The sequence below is a fragment of the Bos javanicus genome, chromosome 10 (assembly GCF_032452875.1).
Source record: "Bos javanicus breed banteng chromosome 10, ARS-OSU_banteng_1.0, whole genome shotgun sequence".
Classification (NCBI taxonomy): Eukaryota; Metazoa; Chordata; class Mammalia; order Artiodactyla; family Bovidae; genus Bos; species Bos javanicus.
In genome coordinates this window covers 81,297,593-81,321,653 of record NC_083877.1, presented here as the reverse complement: position 1 = coordinate 81,321,653, position 24,061 = coordinate 81,297,593, and the positions used below count along the sequence as shown (strand labels likewise).

Sequence of the window (24,061 nt, the reverse complement as noted above, 5' to 3'; positions counted from 1 at the left end):
CATTACAGAAGTAAGGCAGGAATTACTACCAACCCAAGATACTAAATCAGAATTTATTTAAAAGCATGTGAATAAATCATTAACAGATATATATATATATATATATATATATATATATAGAGAGAGAGAGAGAGAGAGAGAGAGAGAGAGAGCAAGTACCTCTGTGGGGCTGTGGGAGATCCAAAGATAGAGGATTGGTTATTTGTCAAAGTGATTTCTGCAGAGAGCTAGATGGAAAAACTGACTGTCACCACAGGGTTGGACAGGTCAGTAGCTAGATCAATATCCTGCCAGATGGATACAGTGCTAGATTGATAGGTAGACAAGGGGTTAGACAGGTACATTTATAAGTCACTGGAGAGCTCATTATATTGGGATAAAGTTCTTGTGGCACATGTAAAGTATGACATGGGGGAAATGGGGAGGGAGGAGTGGAATAAAACTGTCTCTACTAGGATATGCATTGTAATATGGTCCCAAAGACCACACGTAGAGGAAAAGAATGCCCCCCCCCTTTTTTTGTAAAGAATCTACATATATATGTTTTTACAAAGGCTTTTATTCAGAGTGGCTTGCAGTCTGGCTTCTAGGATCACTGACTGCATAGCCAGAGTTATTTTCAGAATTACCTAATAAGAGGCTCATATGGACTAAATGAAGTCAGGCTGCAAGAGGGTATATGCTTAGAAATGTACAGGAGGACGTTGATCCATGAGAAGTAACTGTTTCCAAAAGTGGTCACCAACACTAGCGGGAGGACAGCACCACGGACAGCTCCCCACATCTGGGGATCGCCTTCTGCCTTTGGAGCCAGAAGCACTGAATACAGCAGCCAGCCCAGGAATCCACTGCACACTCTCTTACCAGTCTTCATTCAAAACAGCTTTAAAAATTCTTGAATCCACTGCACACTCTCTTACCAGTCTTCATTCAAAACAGCTTTAAAAATTCTTATATAAAACAGACCCTCTGGTTTACGATCTTTCCAGTAAATTATTTTCCTTACAACCTCGAGAGCTCACGTCTCACCCCTCACCATGCTTCACCAATTCCCAAGATAGAAAGAAAAGAAGACCTTCTTGTCCTCTGACCCATTTTGTCCTTGAGATTACTCAAGGACTAGAAAACTCCCCTGGGAGATTCACTGTGTGGAATAAAAGCAATTAAAGAGCCAAATAAAAGAATTAATTGCATGTAAGAATGTGGACTCGGATGGAAAGATGTTTAAACGAGCTCTGAAAGAAACAGACTGCCAAGAGCAATTTTCTAATCAAAGGGGAATAAAAAGATTCAATCTCTGTTTCACTTTAATCCAGAAAACACGTCTTCATGGTGAAGTGGTCTTAAAATGGACTCACCAGCTGAAGTGGAAAAAATTTATAACTGTTCAACCTGAGAAGGGATTGTAAATGAGTCAAGATACTGAGGGGCGACCGGGAATGCCTCAGAAAGAAATAAAGGAAGAACTTTCTTTTTGTGTGTTTTTGAGCAAGTATTTGTATTTCAGAAGAAATGTGCCTGGTTCCTTAGAAATTCTAGGGCTCTTTCATTTAGAAATCATGACATTTTGGGGGAAGTCATCCAAGTTTCTCATTGTGAGGCTAATATTCACTAGTACGAAATGTAGATATTCCTGGAAACATCCTTTTTTGTCCCTTACAGAAGTTACAGTCCTAAGAATGTTGGAGACAGATGTTAATGTGAGCCAGTGGACATTCCCTTTGGTTGAAATGTGCTTCTGACACCCAGGAACCTTTATATGAAGTAGCCATGCCAGTCATGCCCAACAGTTCAAAACTGTTAAAGGTCAAGAGATTTGGCTTTTGTTCCCAGCTCTTCAATATCTCATCAAATGTTTTGGGGCTTCACTTGGTGCTGCTTCTCAGAAGGTCTTTGGGTCAGGTTCCCCTCAACACCCAAGCCAGGTATAAAATGTAAAGAGGAATGTTAAACTCAGAACATGCAAGGAACCCCTTCATGGTCTGTTTAGCAGCTTATAGAAAGAGGCACTAACAAGTACACAAAATCCCCATCCTCAAGAGCTGTTTCCTGTATGCCCATTGCCAATGCCTAATACTCTGAGCTTTATTTAGACTTCCAGGGAATGGCAAATATGCTAAAGCTCGTCTGGTTTTGTTTTGTTGCAGAGGTGACAGACAGGAAGCTGACTGTGGAAGAAGAAGAAGCCAAGAGGATAGCAGAAATGGGAAAGCCAATATTGGGTGAACACCCCAAACTAGAGGTCATCATCGAGGAGTCCTATGAGTTCAAGGTCAGGCCATAAGTGAGATGTAACTGAATAACAGAATAATGAGGTGGGAGGTAGAAGACCAGCAGTTTTGTTCTAACGTCACCACTGAATACATAAAGTGGAAACTGCACAAATCACTTACCCACCCCAGTCTCAGTTTTCCCATTTGTAACATGGAACAGTGCTGGTCATTTGTAACTTAGGAACAGTGAGGAGATATTACAAGGCCTATGGAACAAATGAGCTATAATACCCCTAAAAGTATCATCAGTATTTAATTATATTTTTAAAACAAATGTACTGAAATTCACTACCCCAGGTCTAGGTTTACTGACAGCATTAGTGTTATTCTCTATTGTATTGCTTTAAATATCCAATGTCAGCAGTCACAACCAAAGAAGAGGACAGTAGAAGGACTATGCCAGAGGATGCCCCCTGAGGCCATTTCATGCATAACTTTCAGAATCCACGTGGAGCCCCCCCGGAGCACAGAGTATCTTTCACCCCCACAAAGTGCCAAATTCTTCAGTGGTTCTGAGCATTCTGACCTCACGGTTCCAAGTTTTAATCTCCCTGACAGACTACCGTGGACAAGCTGATTAGGAAGACAAACCTGGCCTTGGTCGTGGGGACCCATTCCTGGAGGGACCAGTTCATGGAGGCCATCACTGTCAGTGCAGGTAAGAGGGTCTCGAGATGGACACAGGCTTTGCTGGGAGGAGCAGGAAGCTCCAGAGAAGCAGGAACACAGACATGTCAACAGCTCACCCATCTCAGGAAGGGCCTCAGTGGCCAGCCTTCCCAGCTCTTACCCTGGATGTTTGTCTTTTCACTGGGTCACTTTGGAAGACAAACATGGGGGTAACTAAAAAAGCATGGCTATCTCTGCTTTCAGACCCTGGTTCTGCTGTGTGAAGAGCTTCCCAGGTGGCGCTAGTGGTAAATAATCTACCTGCCCATGCAGGAGACGCCAGAGACACGTGTTCAATCCCTGGGTTAGGAAGATCCCCTGGAAAAGGAAATGGCAACCCACTCCAGTATTCCTGCATGAAAAATCTCATGGACAGAGGAGCCTGGTGGGCTACAGTCCATGGGGTAGCAAAGAGCTGGACACGACTGTGCACACGTGCATGCTATGTGAACTCAGACAAGCTATCCTCCCTGTGTCTCAGTTTTGTCACCCAAAAAAGGAACTATTGCTACCTTACTTTCTCAGCGAAGAGAGTAGAAAGCTACAGAGCCTGGTACTAAATAGAAACTTAGGAAATCCTGGCTTTCATCATTCCATCGTCTTGTTAAGGCAGTCCTCCTTTTCTGTAAAATGGGAGACTATTCTGATTTAGATGTGCGGGTCTGAGGTTTGTAAAAACTCTGCATTGACTGACAGACCTCTGCTCTGGATGATTCCAGATTTCTCCTTGGCACTTAGTGACAGGTTTCCTCAGTGGGCACCCATAGCACAGCCAGCATCCCAGGGCCTACATGCAGCTTGGCATGGGAAGGGAGGGGTCTCATCACTCCCAGCAGTAGTGCCTCTCAGCGCCACAGAGGCCTTCTGTGCTGCCCAGCACTCCGGGCCTTGTCTCTTTTCATGAAGCTTTGTTGTCATAGCAACCCACTGGGTCACATCCCTGAGGTCCCAGCACCACAGCCAAAGTACAGACAGGAAGAGAGGGCCACTGCTGCTGTGTTCACTGCCCCACTTTTTCTATCGCCTGCTTCCAGACTCCCCCTCTTATGACCTTACTTTGCCCCTAAAGAGACAATGAGTAGATTATCAACCACATAATCGAATGCCTTCCTCTTTCAAATGAGGGAACCAGGGTTCAGAAACAAAAAGGGATTGATGCCAGGTTCCAGAGTCTCTTCGTGGCAAAGATGCAATTGGAGCCCAAGTGCCCCGAATCCTGCTTCTACAGGTCATGTTGAAATATGACAGAGCTTGCCCTTGACTGAGCTGCAGCACATCCTCTCCTCCTGAACTGCTGAACGGGCAACTCTGCCCGAGTTTCCTGGCAAGGACAAATCAGGAACAGCCCAGCTCTGTCCCACAGCATATTTGGAGAATGACAAACCTGTACGCAAGTCAAGAAGCAACAGTTAGAACCGGACATGGAACCAAGGACTGGTTCAAAATTGGGAAAGGAATACGTCAAGGCTGTATATTGTCACCCTGCTTATTTAATTTATATGCAGAGTACATCATGCAAAATGCTGGATGAAGCACAAGCTGGAATCAAGATTGCCGGGAGAAATATCAATAACCTCAGATATGCAGATGACACCACCCTTATGGCAGAAAGTGAAGAAGAACTAAAGAGCCTCTTGATGAAGGTGAAAGAGGAGTATGAAAAAACTGGCTTAAAACTCAACATTCAGAAAACGAAGATCATGGCATCTGGTCCCATCACTTCATGGCAAATAGATGGGGAAAAAGTGGAAACAGTGACAGATTTTTTTCCCTTGGTCTCCAAAATCATTGCAGATGGCAACTGCAGCCATGAAACTAAAAGACGCTTGCTTCTTGGAAGGAAAGCTATGACCAACCTAGAAAGCATATTAAAAAGCAGAGACACTGCTTTGTCAACAAAGGTCTGTATAGTCAAAGTTTTGGTTTTTCTAAGTAGTCACATATGGTTGTGAGTGTTGGGCCATAAAGAAGACTGAGCGCTAAAAAGTTGATGCTTTTGAACTGTGGTGTTGGAAAAGACTCTTGAGAGTCCCTTGGACTGCAAGGAGATCCAACCAGTCAGTCTTAAAGGAAATAAACCCTAAATATTCATCGGAACGACTGATACCAAAGCTGAAACTCCAATACTTGGCCACATGATGCGAAGAGCAGAATCATTGGAAAAGACCTATCAGCTGGAAAAGATTGAAGGCAGAAGAAGTGGGTGACCGAGGATGAGATGGTTGGATGGCATCACCAACTCAATGGACATGAATTTGAGCAAACTCCAGGAGATAGTGAAGGACAGCGGTTGGACTTGAGTTAGTGGCTGAACAACAACTGACTCCCCGGGATGCCCACATGATCTGGAATGACAGGTGTCTCACTGTGGATGGATAATGACCAGAACCACATGGTTATTGCAGCAGTCATGTCAGGAAAATTAGGAGCCCCGCGGGTGTCCAGTGAAGAGTGGGCTCACAGCTTCCGCTTTTCTTCACCTAAGCAACCCCATGCCTTCTCCATCTTCCCTCCTCTCCCCGCCACTGCCCTGTCCTTTTCACATTCCCACATTCCATCTCTTTCTCTTCTTTCTTGCTCCTCTGTTCCCTCTCTCCCACTCTCTCACTCTCCCTGCATTCAAATTGACTAGTGGGGCATCCCCATGCGTTTTCTCTTTCCCTCCTGTTTCGAGTGCCTGCACCAGCTGCCCAGGACACAGCTGGCATCTCTGTGCGGCCAGTGATGCTCCTGAGGTGGGTTGGACTTGACTTTCTCATGAATGAGGATCTGACCCCGCCGCCCGCTTTTCTTGCCTTCAGCAGGGGACGAGGATGAGGATGAGTCAGGCGAGGAGAGGCTGCCTTCCTGCTTTGACTACGTCATGCACTTCCTCACGGTCTTCTGGAAGGTGCTGTTTGCCTGTGTGCCCCCCACAGAGTACTGCCACGGCTGGGCCTGCTTCGTTGTCTCCATTCTCATCATCGGCATGCTCACCGCTATCATCGGGGACCTGGCCTCCCACTTCGGCTGCACCATTGGTCTCAAGGACTCGGTCACGGCTGTTATTTTTGTGGCATTTGGCACCTCGGTGCCAGGTGAGAGTGAGGGGGCCTTCGATTAGCAAAGGGAATGTTACCTGGATCAAATGAGCCCTCCAATTTGCCTCATTATCTTCCCTACCATCTCAGATCTGAGCTTAACAGAGCCTCTGCCTCTAAGATGCATGAAGGTCAACCCAAGGGACCCCTGCTACCATTAAGAATGATCGTTAACATTCCTTGAGCACTTCTGATGTGTCAGGTGGTATATATGCTAAGCAGCTTTCCTGTTTTAGCCCTGTAACCCTCACCCAAACCTCATTCAATAAGGAGAGTTATTATCCCCACTTGACAGATGAGGAAACTGAGGCCCAGAGAGGTTAAATCACTTGCTGAAGTCAGTGACCCATTTTCTTAACCTCCACATCAGACGAATAGGCCATTTCCCTCTGGCTGCAGATGAGCCTGCTTGGAAAAGTGCAGAAGAAAGGCCCACAAGCCGCCTCTGCTTAGGACACCTGTAAATACCAAGTGTCTCCCAGCAGGACAGGTGAAGGAAGCTTCACAGGCTCTTGTCCTTCATATGATGAATCGTATTTTTTTTTTATCTCATAAACACCTAGAGATGAACAGGAACAGATATGCCTTTATTCATTCGTTAGACATTCAAATGTTTGCTGAGCCTGATCCAGTTTTGTGCTGGTTGCCGGGACTGTAATGGGAAACAAGACAGACACACTTCGCTCTCTACATGAAGTTTATAATCTAGTGAAGGAGACCACATTCAACGATGATCAAATCATCTCAATAAGTTTGATGATGAAAAAGTACAGGCGCTGAGCAAGCATGGAACAGGGGGACCTCAACTGGGCTGGGAAGGCAAGCAGGGGTAAGCCAGTAGAGAGGGTTAGCTACATTAGCTCAGGTTCCTTACTTAGTTCAGATGGGGTCTCCAGGGTGTCTGAACCCCAAATTCCTACCAAGGAGGTGGCCTTCCAATTGTGGTAGGAAGACAGAGACAGCCCCTTCCTATGGAAAGGCTGGGCCAAATCTCATCAGACAGGACTCTGCTGGCTGGAAACCTTTCTTGTGCCAAGAAAGCATATACTTCTGGAGAGTAACTGAGTCTGCATCACACTCTGGAGAAGCCACTTCCCCAGACCCCAGCACAGACCAGTGGAATTATTTGTACATTAATGATGCAAAAGGTTTGGCTATCATGGGAATGCATGGAGTGGTAAGAAATTAAATGGATAATTGAGAGAAGGCTTTGTGGGAAAGATACCCTATGATTTACCTCTGTTCTCTGGGGCCTCGAGGAACTATCAGAGGGGAAGGGGCAGATATGGGTAAAAGGAACAGATGTGGGAAGAAGTTGCAGAGGATCAGAAGTTAAAAAAAGAAGAAGCAAGGTCACAGGCAAGAAAAGGCAAGAGGTTTTCTCGGGGACAATATTGGCAACAAGGAGGCAGGCTGGGCAAGGGAGAGCTTGGGGCTTGTCCAAGACCTCGAAGTGGGTGCAGAGAACAGCTGGCAGCATTAGGGGCTTTAAGGCGATGCTGTGGTCCACTCAGCTGATTTGTGGCTTTGGCTGAAGCTGTTTGGATGTTGGGTGAAGCTATGGAAAGGGCTCTCAGATGAAGGTTTTCAGGTCAAATCTCTTGCTAACTTACCTTGAGTAGATTCCTTGACCCTTATTTTTCCTAACTTGCCAAATAAAAGGGTGGCTGGCCATCCTTCCAGTGCCTACAATCCATACCAACATCTAAAGTCCAGTAGCCTTCAAGACCCTGTGCTCTGCGTGCTGATTGCGAATCCTGAGCCCTGTCATTCTTGAGCCCGTGGATATCCCCATCATTAGTCCCTGCATCTCTCCATGTGTCCTCTGTCCCCATAAATCCACCCCTTAGCACAATGCTAAGCCCACAGGCTCAATCACAGTCTGTTTTGAAAGTAAATGTCACATGTGACAGGGGCAATCAGGCACTTATTCTAAGCAGCTTCCCTGGATGTCAGAGTTCCCTGGGAGATATTATGGGAAAGCAAACCCCCCCTTACAGAAGAAGTAGTCAGAAGGGAACAATAAAAGCCACTCAGTAAATATCAGGACCAGAAGGACCCTTGGGAACCTTTCAGGCTCAGGCAGATTAGGAACAGGAAGCCCAGAGAAGTAAGGTGACCAGCCCAAGGCCACACAGCTTATTAACAGTGGAGCAGGGAGTAGCCCCCAGGCCCCTGCCTCCACTCCCAAGGCTCAGCCTGCTGGCCCCGGCTGCCTTTCGGCCTCTCTCCATGGAAGGCCCTCCGCATCTCAGCCTCCCCACCGGCTCTCACTGTCTCTGCCTCTTTCCAGATACGTTTGCCAGCAAAGCGGCTGCCATCCAGGACGTGTACGCAGACGCCTCCATCGGCAACGTCACGGGCAGCAACGCCGTCAACGTCTTCCTGGGCATTGGCCTGGCCTGGTCCGTGGCCGCCATCTACTGGGCCCTGCAGGGACAGGAGTTCCACGTGTCGGCCGGCACGCTGGCCTTCTCCGTCACCCTCTTCACCATCTTTGCGTTTGTGTGCATCAGCGTGCTCTTGTACCGCCGGCGGCCCCACCTGGGCGGGGAGCTGGGCGGCCCTCGTGGCTGCAAGCTGGCCACAACTTGGCTCTTTGTGAGCCTGTGGCTTCTCTACATACTCTTTGCCACGCTGGAGGCCTACTGCTACATCAAGGGGTTCTGAGTCACAGAACGAGGCCTCCGGCTGGGCAGGCCTGCAACTTCTCCCCAGAGAAGGGTGCGTCCCCACCTGTGACCTCTGGGGGACGAGCCACACCCCAGAGAGGCAGCCTCAGGACCCGAGCCGCTGGAGCATCACTGGACTGGGCCCCGGGAGTGAACTGAAAGGGCAGAGTCCGTCCGTCCAGTGGAACAGAGGAAACACCCACTTGGCAAAATATTTAATTCAATCCACACCAATGACAGCAACAGATCCACCTCCAGCCCGTCTCCCCGCCGTGTCCCTGACCCATAGCAAAGTCAGACCCTCTCACCACCTTCTCTTCCACATTTCTTCTGACTGTTCCTTTGCTTTCTAACTTTCCTCGGGGGGGACAGGGTCTCTCCTGTCTGTCCAGTTTGACACATCACCATCCTCTCACTCCGCCCGTGAGGCGTGGAAATGAGTCCTGTCCCCGTGGCTGGCTCGGGGGTCTCTTTTCATTGTCGTCAGTATCATGGTTGCTTTCGTTTTCCCACCAGGTTTTGCTCATCGTTTGTCCACCTTGTCTTTTCTGAGGTTAGTGATGACGGTGCTGCGAAGGAGCTCAAGGTCTGAGTCGATGGGCAGAGGCCTGAACTTTCAGAAACACCCTTTCCCCCACTCTCCCCTGGGTAACAGCTGTCTCCTGCTCCATCGAGTTCCTGTTCCCTTTCTCCTTTTATCCTCTGCATTCTTGAATGGACTGTGGTGTCCGGGTGGTGGTTAAGTTCGCGCACCCACGAGGGCAGTAAGAATGGGGACTGTGGCTGGAGCAGGAACAGCTTTATCTCAAGCTTCTGTCAAGATCCAGCTTACAACAAGACGTCCTTGTTCTCTTCCCTGCCCGAGCCTTTCAGATTCTGTCTGTCTCGTTGTATCAGTGTCTGGATGTTTATCCCTCTGCAGGAAGACCCACCGAGCGGTAGATAGGGGACGAAAATAGAAATAGAATATGATGACAGAGGGCAGCTAGGAAAGCAGAAGGGCTATATGCCTTCTAGAACATCTCTGGCTTTGTATCTGAGGCAGGAGAGAAGCGATGTCCACCTAGTGGGATCTGTCGGGAAAAGATTATATTGAAAATGTCTGATTCTGAGAGATGTCAGCTTCACCACTCCCTCACTTCCTAATGCACCAGACTAAGAGCTTTGACTGTATTTCTTGATTTCCTGCAAAAACTTAGAAGTTTATAAGAAAATGAGGGACTTCATGTCTCCTGGACTCGGGTCATGTTTGAAAGCATTTTCACAGGACAGGGATTAGAATTCCTCATCTCTCCCACATTCCTGCTTGGTTTTAAACCTCTTGAAGCTCTTTTTCCAGCCTGTGGGCTATTTCTTGCCCCAGTAGGAGGAATCTTAGCTGCCATAATTCCATGGAGCCTGGGTTTATAGAGAGATTGCCATGCCCTACAGACCTTTTCCCAACAAATTTTGAAAGGACCTGGCTTTAAAACACACACACACACACATCATCACCGAAAGACTGCCCACAGATCTTTAGGCTTTCTGCATTGACATAAATACATTTTTTAAGGGAAAAGAAGAAATGAAAAACACCTGTTTAATTTTAAACACATTTTTTAAGAAAACAAATAACTGAAAAAGAAACTGTGTTCATGTCATAAGCTATGTTGACAGTTGCCAGTGGAAATGTTGGGTTGGTTTAAAAAAAAAAAATAAAAGCTATACTTATATCTCTCTGAAGACAGCTTGCTTCTCCCCATGTTGCTTCAGGAAAAGGTCCAGGGGGCCACCTTGGGTTCCTTCTGGGGCTGTAGTGGTTGAGGTGAAAGTGTCGTCTCCTATTTGTATCTCCTGTTTGTATCTGTCATCTCTTCAGATGCCAGTGTGCCAAGCCTAGGATTTCTAAAGCAAAAAAAAATGCTTCAGGGAAATGCCACCTGTCAAAATCTGGATTTTAAGAGGCTGGCGGACATGAGAGGTAGAGCCGTGATGATTAAAGGGGAAAGAGCTCTTGGTATTAGAAAGGCCTGCTGGGTCAGGGACTCCAGCTAGACAAACAGCATCCTGTGTTTATTACCAATGGGCACATCCATTCATTCATGTACTCATGACTCTTTCAACAAATGATTTTGAATACCATGTGTGCCTTGAGATAGGTTCTGGTGCTGCAGTGAAGAGGAAGATAGAGTTTCTGACCTCAAGAAACTCATGGTCCAGAGTGGGAGGTAGAGCTTCTTTAACCAAGGCTCTTTGGATTACAAGAAGCAGAAACCCATTAAAGTCATTCAAGAAATGAAGAGGGGCTCTACTTTGAAGCCCTGGTGGGGGCCTCTTGGGAACCCAAGGCAGGAACACGGCTGGCCACAGGGACCTGAAAGCCCTCAGGAACTGAGGGCACGTTCCGTGTCCCCCAAATCACGGCATGTCCCCCATCCTTGGTCCTTCTCCCTCGCAGGCCTATCCACCTCCTCCCTCTCCCGACGTGCTCTTGCTTTGCTCGTCTTGTACATGGTCTGGCATGGCCCTGACGCACTGCCATGACCTCACAACTCTGTTCCCTACGGCAACCTGGAACATCTCTTTGAAAGTCTGAATGCACATTCTCAATGGAGGAAACGGGGCCAATTTTTCATCAAAAGGGGCCATCCCCCAGAGGCAGAGTCCCGTCGAGATGGCAGGAGTGCCTGTGGCCTGGTTACTTGGTGTCGGGTGTCCACTCCTGGTCTGAACAGCTCAGGGAAGGAGACGAGGGTGGCCACCACCTTGTATGTACTGTCACCCTTTCCAAAAGTTAAGGGACGGGAAGAAGGCTTTGATGCACGTGAGCCATCAAGGTGGGAATAAGAAGTGCAGTTCTGCGCCGTGAGTGGCCAAAAGGTGGCACAGACAGAGCACCACGGGACACGATGGAAAGAAACACTGTTTCAGCCTGCAGGAATTGGAGGAGACTTCCCAGGAAATGGAATAGGTGGGTAACATCTTGGAAGAAGAATAAATAGTGACTTATCTTGGTGAGGGGGTTGGTGATGAAGAACATTCGAGAAGAAACAGCATGCTTGAAGTCATGGGGTGAATCAGGGCCTGGCAGAGTCATGGATTAGCAATAGTTGTTATGGCTAGAGGACAGCATTTAAAAGGACACACAAGAACACACAAAAAGCAGTCCAGGAAAAGGGTTTGGCTGCAAGGCTCGGTCATTTTTTTTGCCAGCCACAAAATTGACAGTGAAAAATGCCTGTTAGCCAATGAAACGGTAGATGCAGAATCATAAAATCCATTTGTCTCCATCTCTCCCCTTTCGTGAGTCATTTCTGGGTTATCCAGATGTTAGACTTTGTCAAGAGAGAAGCTGGGTTGAACCACAGAGACCTGGTTCAACCAGGTCTCAGGACTTGGTACTAGTTAAGATGCCACCACTGAGTAGCTCTATGCACTTGGGCCAGTCCACCTTCCTCCATTTCCTGAGCTACAAAAAAGTTTCAATATATGTCCTCTGAAGCTCAATACTTTCAGCTTTAACACTGGGATTCTAGAATATACATACATATATATCTATGATGTATCTGTGTGTGTGTGTGTGTGTAATTAAACTGTCCACCAACCTCATCTGATGGACCATAGCAGATGTCCTTTTGCAATCCCTTGGCTTCATTGGCCTGTGTGCTAGTGTGGAAAAGACACAGCCAGCCGTTATGTACATGGCATCCTCAGCACTTTTTCCTGGCGGAGCTATAGCATTCCCATCCCCTTGATTCATTTATTACTTAGAGCAATCTTAGCTGCTGTAATAAAGAAACCCCAGGATGTCGGGGCTTAACAAAACGTTTTAGCATTTCTCACTCACATAATAATCCAACGAGAATGGTCTCAGTCAGTAGGTGGCTTTCTGCCAGGCAAGGATTCGGGAACTCAGTTTTCTCCCATTTTTTGATGCTGCCAATCTCAGAGGCTTTGGAGTCCTCTTCCTCGGGTCGTAGGTGGGAAAGAAATTAGAGAAGGCACATTTCTCATGCCTTGGCTCTGAAGTGCTACTCATCACTTTTGCTCATATTCCTTTAGTAAAGGTTACTCACTTCAACACAGTCAAATGCAAAGGAGATAGGAAGTACAATTCTGGCTGGGCTACCACTTCCCAATGACCATTCTATCCTACAAGACATGATTTTTTTATGAATGGTTACCTCTGCCACAACCCCTTGGTGATTAAAGATAGGTATTTTTAGTAGCAATGGCCAAAAGCAATCTGACCTATGTCCATGTTGGAGCTTTGTGGTTTACAAACCTTTCATGTTTTGAGTTGGTTAAGAACCACAGAAGTAGATATCATTTTCATTTTATCAGTGAGGTTCCTAGAGGTTAAACAATTGCCCAGGAGCACACAGATAGTAAGAAGCAGGTCACAAACACAAGTCTTCTAATTCTAAATCAGAATGTCATAGCCTTCCATGATACACACCAGAACAAAGAACGAGCCCCTCAGAAGGCCATTCGTCCAGTGAGGGACCCTGGGAGGCAGCCAGGGTCCAGGAGGAAGAGCTGAGAAGCCAGCCCTCTTGACCTAATTCAGTCCCCTTCTCCTTTTGTCCCCATCCTTAACTGAGCAGGGACCTCCTCTAGGGGCAGCTGAGTGGACCCAGTAAGAGTCAAACTGTTGAAAATTTCCAAAAAGGGAAATTTCACTGTGATAAGGTGATTTGGGTTGATGAGTCTAATTATTCACAATTCATGATGGTATATTCCCTGGTCCCAAGGAGGGGGTGGTTCAAAAGACATCTTAGGAAAGGGTTCCTAAAAAACTGCTCTTAGAAGGCATGCCATATGATATTCACAACATGTTCAGAAAAGAACAGGGGAATCAAACTGTATAAGAAATAGGATTAACCTTTACTCATAAATGTGGAGGGAATTCATCATTCTTTCTTAAGAATCTGGAATGGAGGTGACCCAAGGTAAACTACTTTGATGCCTCACAATCCTCGGATTCTGATTTCTAATCTAATTTCTAACCTTTCTGCTGTATCTCAGGTTGGTCCCAACTTCTCCATCAGGTGAAACACAGTAGGAGCTGGTTGTCACTCTGTGGCCCCCCACCAATGACCTTTATCACAAGGTCAGATCATGCGTGACATTGCTTCCGCATTGTGAGGTAATTCACTCTTCTGCTCTGATCACGGCCTCTGGCAGACTCCTTGGTCAATCCGTTTCTCTTTCCACGACTGTGCAGGGCAGGAGTTAAACCTGGTGGGCAGCAGAGTGATGCATTTGATCCATGTTTTTTTTTTTTTTTCTTTGATGGTTACCAGGAAATGATGGAGTGGGCTAACAAGATTGATGTTTTTGTTTTTAATTTATTTTTAATTGAAGGATAATTATAATATTGTGTTGGCTTCTGCCATACATCATAATCAATGTATTTTTTAAGCAGAATAGTTTTCAGTGTCTTTAAACAAGCATTTTGTGTAAAAATATGGATTTTAACTTCTCTGGCCACACTGGGTGAGCATCCCTTCATGGCAATACTCCAGCGGAGCTGATCAGTGGCCACCCCATGTTGACAGGGTTTCAGTTCTCAGTTCCCCAGAGTCCCTATCCAGCCTTCCACTCTCATTCACAGGACCTCCTGGTCCCCGGAGCCACTTGTGCGTGTGACACTCACTGTGGGGTCAAGGTTTGGGTTTTGCCGTTTGACCTTCTACATATCGGTGCTGCCCTCCAGTATGCTATGGGGTTTGGATCCCAGTTGTATCATTTTTACCTTTTGTGGGGATTTTTAAACAAGTGACTTTAACCTCCCTGAACTTCATTTTCTCCGACCCAGACATACAGTTGTTGCAAGATTAAATGAACCGTTTTTCAAGGCAATTACCATAGTGCCCTGTACCTAGCACATACCCTAGAAATATTCCTTTCACCTCACAATAATGCTTTGTGGTAAAATCCTTACAACTGGTGCCATTGGGGTCTGACATGTTCCAGGAGCCTGGCAGTGTTCCAGGGGGTAGATGGATGACCTCGGGCCACCTCATACAACATGCCATCCCTCTTTATGTTGGTCCAGGCAGGCTCCCTGGAGGTGGAGAAAAGCCCTTCATAGTCTTGCTTCTGTAGCAGGAGCAGGTCTCTGGCTTCTTGGCCTGCATGGGGCACAGAGGTTAAGATTTAAAGGGACAGCCAAGGGGCACCAGAATCCCCAGATCAGGCAAGCCCCTTGGACTTTGGAGAAGTGGGGCAGATATGTTTGGCATCAAAGAAACAGTGACACAGAAAGGGCCAGCAGCCCATATGGAGTCTTCCTTGCTAGTACTAAAGTGGGTCATGGTGTAGAGAAATACCTGCGGACTCACTAAAGGAGGTGAAGCTTCGGGAGAAGCCGTGTAGTCTGGCCAAGGCCATCCGGCAAGTAAACAAGCTGGACTTAACTATGTCGGCCCACCAGATTTCAGAGTCACTGCTTATTATCTTCATTCACACCTCTTAGGTGTGTAAGACATGCTTTGTTTACATTCATAGAGCTGATTAAAAGAAATGAGCGTAAATGGGATGACTTGTTTTGGTTTTTCCTGGACTCTCCTGGTTTTAGCACTGAAGTTCCCATGTTTTAGGAAACACTTCAGTCCTGGGAAATGGGGATGGTGGATCATCCTAAAATATTCTGTCTTTCAGAGTAAAACTTATGCATTATTGCTACTACTAGTAAGTGGTAGTCTCGGCACATGCATCTTCTACCATTTCATGCTGTCATCTTTCCCCAACCATTCCAAATCCCATTACTCTCAGCCAGTATTTCAGTTGGATGAGGTCCTTTACCTGGTGTGATAACTCAAACCTTCATCCCAGAAAATTTGAAATCTTGGTGTTTTGCTCTAGTTTTTCATTGATTGGTATTCTCAGGAAAGGGAGTATGAAAAGGCACCCACAATGAATCCCAAGGTTCCAAAATAGTCCTTGTTACTCTCTTTAGGTACCCCTAAATAACTGGGATAATCACCCTACCCAGTTCAGTGATCTTATTTGCCTTCTTGATATAAATAATCTGAAACTGTGTTCCCTGGTAGAGGCATTTCTCCCTTAGGCCTTAGGACCGCCAGACCTACTGAGGCCAAGGTTATAGGGGCAGAAAGTAAAATTCTTCAAGGAGATTATTAGGCATAATGATGAGAGGGAACACCCCACCTCCACTCTTTAGTCCTCAGGCCTATGCATCCTATCTGGAAGAAGTCAACACTATACTGGTTCCCAATTTAAAGCATGTTTTTGCTGTTGTTACTTAGTCAATAAGTTGTGTCCGACTCTCTGTGACCCTATGGAGGACTGTAGCCCACCAGGCTCCTCTGTCCATGGGATTTTCCAGGCAAGAATGGAGTGGGTTGCCATTTCCATCTCAAGGGGATCTTCCCAACCCAGGGATCAAACCCATTTCTCCTGCCTCTCCTGTACTGGCTAGCAAATTCTTTACCGTTGAGCCACCAGAGAAGCAATTTAAAGCATACACTGCATTCAGTAGGATAGCATCACAACCTCACAAGGTATTACCTCCCAGTTGGTGCTGTAAGTGAGTCTGCAACAAGTCATTTCACTATTATCCTCAAGTCAACCATATTTGAGTGATAGGAAATGTGCTAAGTTAGTGCCTCTGATTAAAGACTGTGTTATAAAAGATATGTGGCAATGGATAAGCCAATCTGAGTCCATAAATGATGTTAGCAGACACTATGGGCAAATCCACACCCAAAAATTGTGTTCAGCTCCTTGCCAAGACTAACTGCTACCTCTTCCATGATGAGAATGATTCAGTGTAATCACCCAGATAACTAGCTGATCTTCCTGGAACATATCAAGGGCATATCATATCAAGGGCTTATCAATTACCTCTGCAATTAGCAGGTTGTCCACTTATCAGTGGCAAGAGCCAAATGAGCCTCAGTGAGGGGATCCAATTACTAAGCTCAAGCATACCTTCCATCCCTGTTGCCAGGGCAATTTCATGGATGAATCCATTGAACAGGCCACCAGAACAGCTGAAGAAAGGGGCCAGCTAAGATCTATAGCATGAGTCATCCTGTCCATCTGATGACTGAGAACTTCTACTACCATGAAGGCACTAATATCTTCACACTTTGGGCAGCATTCCAGAGGTCCACATATACACATCTTCAAACTTCCATGTCACCAATTGCCTTCCTTTCAAAGCTTCAGGGAGCCAGTCACCTTTTTTCACTGTGTATAAATCAGTGTGGGCTTCCCTGGTGGCTCAGATGGTAAAGAATCCATCTGCAATGCAGGAGACCTGAGTTCAGTCCCTGAGTTGGGACAATCCCCTGGAGGAGGGCATGGCAACCCACTCTAGGATTCTTGCCTGGAGAATCCCCATGAGAGGAGACTGATGGGCTATAGTTCACGGGGTCACAAAGAGTCAGACACGACAGCAACTAAGCACAGCACATCGCGTGAATCAGTGTAGATTCATAATTCAGGCTAAAATGGGCAATCAGATGATCTGCCTGAAGTTTGGCCCCAAGAGAATTTCCACCACTGTGGTCTCTGAGAGCCATCTCAGTGGGGCTAGAGCAGGGTGCTTTCCACTGTTGGCTGGTTCTGGTACACTGTGGATCCACCCGAGAATTAGGTTCATGCTTTCCCCTTATTTATTAACTGGCCACAGGAAATTATCTGTGAAGCCACAGTATAGCTGAAAAAGAGGCAGCAAAGCTGTAGGTACCGTTGCTATAGGCATCTAAGTGAGTGAAGTTGCTCAGCTGTGTCCGACTCTTTGCGACCCCGTGGACTGTAGCCCGCCAGGCTCCTCTGTCCATGGGAATTCTCCAGGCAAGAATACTGGAGTGGGTTGCCATTTCCTTCTCCTGGGGATCTTCCCAACCCAGGGGTTGAACCTGGGTCTCCTGCATTGCAGGCAGATTCTTTACCCTCTGAGCCACCAGGGAAGCGCATAAGCATCTAAGCCACCTGTTTTTACAGCTTACTGGTGCCTGCTTGACTTGACTGGCTTGGGTTCCATAATTATCTCTTCAATTTTCATAATTAAACAGCTGCTTTGTAAGTCTGATTTTTATAGTTTTTTGGATAAGTGCTCAGTTCTACACAGTTAAAGTCTCATGTTACTTGGTTTCACTCCTTCCCTACCTGTGTCCTTAAGATACATAATATGCATGCTCAGTCATTTCCAGCTCTTTGCAATACTATGGACTGTAGCCTGCCCGGCTCCTCTGTCCATGGGATTTTCTAGGCAAGAATACTGGAGTGGGTTGGTGTTGTGTATTTAACTGATGCTGTAACTTGGACTTGGTCCATATTCCTATCCTCCCAGTGCCTACAGGTGAGGAAGTATTCCTTTAAAGTTTTCTGGGAGGATTTCCAGTTGCTTATGGGAGAAGGCAATGGCACCCCACTCCAGTACTCTTGCCTGGAGGGTCCTATGGATGGAGGAGCCTGGTGGGCTGCAGTCCATGGGGTCGCTAAGAGTCAGACACAACTGAGCGACTTCACTTTCCCTTTTCACTTTCATGCATTGGAGAAGGAAATGGCAACCCACTCCAGTGTTCTTGCCTGGAGAATCCCAGGGACGGCAGAGCCTCACGGGCTGACGTCTATGGGGTTGCACAGAGTCGGACACGACTGAAGCAACTTAGCAGTAGTAGCAGCAGTATGGGAATATTCATAATTTTCATTTGTCTTTTTCCTTATGTATGATCTTTAAGGCCATAAAAAGAACTGGGTGGCCCCACCATTTTTATTACTGTTCTAAGTGCTACAACATGTTGATCTCCAAACACCTTGCTTTACCTTCTGATAAATTGGGTAATTACAATCCTACCATCTACCATGAACTGCCTTGTCCCATTTATCCTTATCCAGGAAGTTATCTTTGGACTCCTCAAATACATGACCAACCCAGGCCCAAAATTCCATTTTATGAGTCTGTTTCCTGGAACCACTTCCAGCATCTGTCCTGTGTCAGTCAGAATCCCAGTAGAAAAAAATGGCATTTTCAAATTGGGATAATCCAAAAGTGTGGACAGTATTGAAAATCCAGGGCTGGCAGCAGTGGGACTGTTGCCACTTCTTGGCTCAAATAGCAGGGGAGAGGTTTTTGGAACTGAGAAGGAGAGAATCATGTCCATAAGTGTTTTTCTGTTGTTGTTCAGTCACTGTGTCCGAATCTTTGCGACCCCATGAACTGCAGCACATCAGGCTTCCCTTCCTTCACTATGTCCCAGAGCTGGCTCAAACTCATGTCCACTGAGGTAGTGATGCCATCCAACCATCTCATCCTCTGTTGCCCCATTCTCCTCCTGCCCTGTCTTTCCCAGCATCAGGGTCTTTTCTAATCAGGAAAAGCTCTTTGCATCAGGTGGCCAAAGTATTAGAGCTTCAACTTCAGCACCAATCCTTCCAATGAATATTCAGGGTTGATTTTCTTCAGGATTGACTGGTTTGATCACCTTGCTGTCCAATGGACTCTCAAGAGTCTTCTCCAGCACTACAGTTCAAAAGCATCAATTCTCGGTGCTCAGCCTTTTTTACAGTCCAGCTCTCATATCTATATGTGACTACTGGAAAGACCACACCTTTGACTATACTGACCTTTGTCGGCAAAGTGATGTCTCTGCTTTTTTAATACACTGTCTAGCTTTGTCTTAGCTATTCTTCCAAGGAACAAACATCTTTTAATTTTGTGGCTGCAGTCACCATCTGCAGTAATTTTGGAGCCCAAGAAAGTGAAATCTGACACTGTTTCAACATTTTCTCCCATCTATTTGCCATGAAGTGATAGGACCGGATGCCATGATTGTTTTTTGAATGTTGAGTTTTAAGCCATCTTTTTCACTCTCTTCTTTCATCTTCATCAAGAGGCTCTTTAGATGCTCTTCACTTTCTGCCATTAAAGTGGTATCATCTGCATATCCGAGGTTGTTGCTCTTTCTCCCAGCAATCTTGATTCTAGCTTGTGCTTTATCCAGCCGGGCATTTCTCATGATGTACTCTGCATATAAGTTAAATAAGCAGGGTGACAATATACGGCCTTGACATACTCCTTTTCCTATTTGGAACCAGTCTGTTGTTCCATGTCCAGTTCTAACTGTTCCTTCTTGACCTGCCTACAGGTTTCTCAGGAGGCAGGTAATGTGGTCTGGTATTCCCATCTCATTAAGAATATTCCACAGTTTGTTGTGATCCACACAAAGGCTTTTGCACAATCAGTGAAGCAGAAATAGATGATTTTGGGAATTCCACTGCTTTTTCTGTGATCCGGCATATGTTGGCAATTTGATTTTCTGGTTCTTCTGCCTTTTCTAAATCCAGCTTGAACATCTGGAAGTTCTCAGTTCATGTACTGCTGAAGCCTAGCTTAAAGGATTTTGAGCATAATCTTGCTGGCATGTGAGATGAGTGCAACTTTATGGTAATTTGAACATTCTTTGGCATTGCCTTTAGAACTGGAATGAAAACTAACCTTATCCAGTCCTGTGGCCACTGCTGAGTTTTCCAAATTTGCTGACATATTGAGTGCAGCACTTTAACAGCATCATCTTTTAGGATTTGAAATAGGTCAGCTGGAATTCCATCACCTCCACTCGCTTTGTTCATTGTAATGCTTCCAAGGCCCACTTGACTTTGCACTCCAGGATGTCTGGCTCTAGGTGAGTGACCACACCATCATGCAGCAATTTCAGTTGAAATCCAACCAGTACAAGGCAAACCCAAGAAAAGAGCCAGGGTAATAAATACCCTTCCTTCCTCCCTTCCCACCCTCCCACCTCCTGCTGGACTCCTGGTTTATCCAGACAGCACTAGAATTCCACTGATGCAATTCACACAAGCCAGCCCTCCATGGCAGAGCAGGCAGAGTGGAGAAGGGGAAGAATAGATGTAGAGAGTCAGGCAGATTTCTAGCATAGCATACAGAGTTGCTGGAATGATTTCATGAGATAACAGACTTGGCAAAGTGAATGACATATAGTAGGCGCTCACAGGTGAGAATGCCAAGGAGGCCCAGAGAGGGAAAGCTACCTGCTCAAGGACACACAGCTAGTTCATAGGAAAGCTGGCGGGGGGCGGGGCGGGGGGGGGCGTGGCGCAGATTCCCATAGTGAGTGCTGTCTCCACTTCCCCTCCCTGCCCTGGTGTATCACATGGCTTTGCTGCTGACATTGAACTATCCCTTCACCCTTCTCCTCAAGGAATTACCTTCCCATAATACAGCCTCTATCGCACATTTCTGTAATGGGATGTATATCTCACCATGCTATTTACATCTCATTTCACTGCCTCAGTAAGTAAATTTCACAATACCTTTCCCTAGTGGTAGTAGTAGCGCTCAGTCATGTCTGACTCTTTGCGACCCCATGGACTGTAGCCCACCAGGCTCCTCTGTCCATGGAATTCCCCAGGTAAGAATACTGGAGTGGGCTGTCATGCCCTTCTCCAGGGGATCTTTCTGAGCCAGGGATCGAATCCGGCTCTCCTGCATTGCAGGCAGATTCTTTACAGTCTGAGCCACAAGGCAAGCTCATACCTTTCCCTAAACATCTCATATTTTAGATACTGACATGATGTATTACTCAACATCACAGTAGACACACTTCTTCTTCCACCTTTAATGGACTTTTCTGCTCACATATGTCATATCTCTCTTTAGATGTGCCAAATTAAGCTCCATTAAGAATACTAAATTAAGAGCCAAGAATTTTAATTACATCTCTATCACAAGCTAGGTGTCTGATCTACAGAAGATGACTTAACTTATCGAGGTCTTGGATTTTTTTCATGTATCCAAGTAGGCAATTTTCCGGGCTCCTCCCAGTGCCAAAGTTCACTGATGATGCAAAGGAAGAGGAGGAAGATGATGACTCACAGAGAGGGAGCCCTCACCTAGGTCATCCTAGAGTGACACTACAAGGTCATCCTCATTACCTCACTGAACCACTGTGGCCACCCTGTGAGAAAGACCCATTATCCCCGTTTTACAGATGAAGAAACTGAGACTCGGAGCAGACTAGCGATTTGCCCACAGTTACCCAACTACCTCTTAGAAGCACCAGAATGTACTTGGATTCATCTGACACTAGAAACCACATTCTAACCCAATGATTCTCAAAGTATAGTCCCAAGATGAGTAACATCAGCAGCATATGGAATTTATTATAAATGCAAATTCTCAGGCCTCATCCCAGATTCCAGATCCCTGGGCATGTATCCTAGCAAACTGTGTTTAACAAGCCCTCCAAATGAATCCAACACGCAGCTCAAGTGTGAGATCCACTGCTCCAAACCACTATGCTCTATAACGTCTCTCTCTCACCATGTACATCTCATCATATGTTCAAATATGCATATGTCAATACTGCTCTCTAAAGATAAACCACAGTATCTTTCTGTTTGTATATCTGGTTTTCTTCTTAAATGTGCTAATTGCATAATTCTTCCCTTATAAACATCTCAATGTATCTCCTACATCCTTTGAATGTTTTCACATAACTGCCCTCATTTAGGTTTGCAAGGTATTCTAAGCCTAAGGTGGTGACCTCGGTCTAGCTGAAGTAATAGGCATAAGAATTACTGATTGTAATTTGGGTAAGGACATGCGCTTTGGTGGTCAGAGAGGCAGTCTGCTAGGAGCCTGAAGCAGCAGCATTTGATTCTAAAGCAGCATATAATGAACAGAGCAGTTGGGGTTTCTTTCTAAAAGGAAGTAATGCTTGAGTACTTTCAAATATTAGTCAGAAGAATAGTGATTGTTATTGTTTTAATCTTAGTTCTTTTTTTTTAATTTATTGAAATATAGTTGATTCACAATGTTTTGTGTTGTTTCAGATGTACAGTAAAGAGATTCAGGCTTATATATAAATATATGTATATATATACTTTTTTAAGATTCCCTTCCCCTTATAGGTTATTACAAGATATTGAATGTAGTTCCCTGTACTATAAAGTAGGTCCTTGTTGGTTATCTAGTCCATATATAGTAGTGTGTATATTTTAATTACAAACTCCTAGTTTATCACCTACCCCTTTCCCTTTGGTAACCATAAGTTTGTCTCCTATGTCTATATATCTATTTCTGTTTTGTAAATAAGTTCATTGTATCATTTTTTTAGATTCCACTTATAAGTGATACCATATAATATTCACCTTTTCCTGACTTACTTCAGTTAGTATGATAATCCCGAGGTTCATCCATGTTGCTTCAGATGGCATTACTTTATTCTTTTTTATTACTGAGTAATATTCCATTGTATATGTGTACCACATCTTCCTTATCCATTCATCTGTCAGTGGACACTTGGCTTGTTTCCATGTCTTGGCTATTGTAAATCATGCTCTATGAACATTGGGGTATATGTATATTTTCAAATTATACTTTTGTCCAGGAGTGGGATTCCTGGATCATATGGTAGTTCTATTTTTAAGAAGATTTTAAGATTTTTTAAGGAACTGGTTTTTTAAGGAACCTCCATACTATTCTCCATAGTGGCTGTACCAATTTATATTCCCACTAATGGTGTAGGAGGGTTCCTTTTTCTCCACACCCTCTCCAGCATTCATTATTCATAGACTTTTTGATGATGGCCAGTTGGATCCATGTGAGGTGATACCTCACTGTAGTTTTAAAATATCAGACAAAGAAAATATTTTCACCAGCTCAAAGATTTAGTTGACCACTCCCCAGTGACAAATTAAGAAAAGACTCTAAAACAGGCACTCCAGTTTTCACCATATTCCTCCTGAAAGCTCAGGACTATGGCTGGGGTAAGATCAGGGTGGTTTGGAAACACTCAGGAGGAAGCACCAGGAGTCAGACAGGGTGAGCTAAGTTTTGAAGGACCAGACATAACTAGCTATACAAGGAAGACAAATGAGGATGTACATCCCCAGGCAGTTTGGCAATGCTGCGTGAAGAAGTGATGGAGAGCTCAGAGTGGTTTATTTGTAGAGACCCAGTCTTCCCTGTCCATCACCAACTCCCGGAGCTTGCCCAAACTCATGTCCATCAGGTCAGTGATGCCATCCAACCATCTCACCCTCTGTCATCTCCTTCTCCTCCTCCCTTCATTCCTTCCCAGCATCAGGGTCTTTTCCAATGAGTCAGTTTTTCACATCAGGTGGCCAAAGTATTGGAGTTTCAACTTCAGCATCAGTCCCTCCAATTCAGGACTGATTTCCTTTAGGATTGACTGGTTTGATCTCTTTGAGAATCCAAGGGACTCACCAGAGTCTTCTCCAACACCACAGTTCAAAAGCATCAATTCTTCAGTGCTCAGCTTTCTTTATTGTCCAACTCTCACATCCATACATGACCCCTGGAAAAATCCTGCCTTCAATCTTTCCCAGCCTCAGGGTCTTTTCGAATGAGTCAGTTCTTCAC

The 24,061-nt window shown here is 45.5% G+C and overlaps 1 protein-coding gene and 1 long non-coding RNA gene across 7 annotated transcripts in view; one reads left to right on the top strand and one right to left on the bottom strand.

Annotated features, from left to right (window-relative positions):
- The window catches only part of SLC8A3 (solute carrier family 8 member A3), a 168,092-nt gene extending 157,672 nt beyond the window's left edge, over positions 1-10,420 (top strand). For 4 of the 6 annotated variants that reach the window (XM_061429274.1, XM_061429277.1, XM_061429275.1 and 1 more), the window contains 4 exons: positions 2,148-2,272; positions 2,832-2,931; positions 5,744-6,019; positions 8,316-10,420. In XM_061429274.1, coding sequence (XP_061285258.1) covers positions 2,148-2,272; positions 2,832-2,931; positions 5,744-6,019; positions 8,316-8,692 — 878 coding nt within the window. In that variant the 3' untranslated portion in view covers positions 8,693-10,420. The remainder of the gene's footprint in view (positions 1-2,147; positions 2,273-2,831; positions 2,932-5,743; positions 6,020-8,315) is intronic. The other 2 variants (XM_061429278.1, XM_061429276.1) reach the window with 1 other exon arrangement.
- LOC133254900 (uncharacterized) lies at positions 10,260-14,002 on the bottom strand. The gene is made up of 3 exons (XR_009738800.1): positions 13,684-14,002; positions 12,521-12,641; positions 10,260-10,569 (listed from the first exon to the last, which is right to left on the bottom strand). It is a non-coding gene; the product is annotated as an uncharacterized LOC133254900 (long non-coding RNA).
- Positions 14,003-24,061: the final 10,059 nt, after the last annotated feature.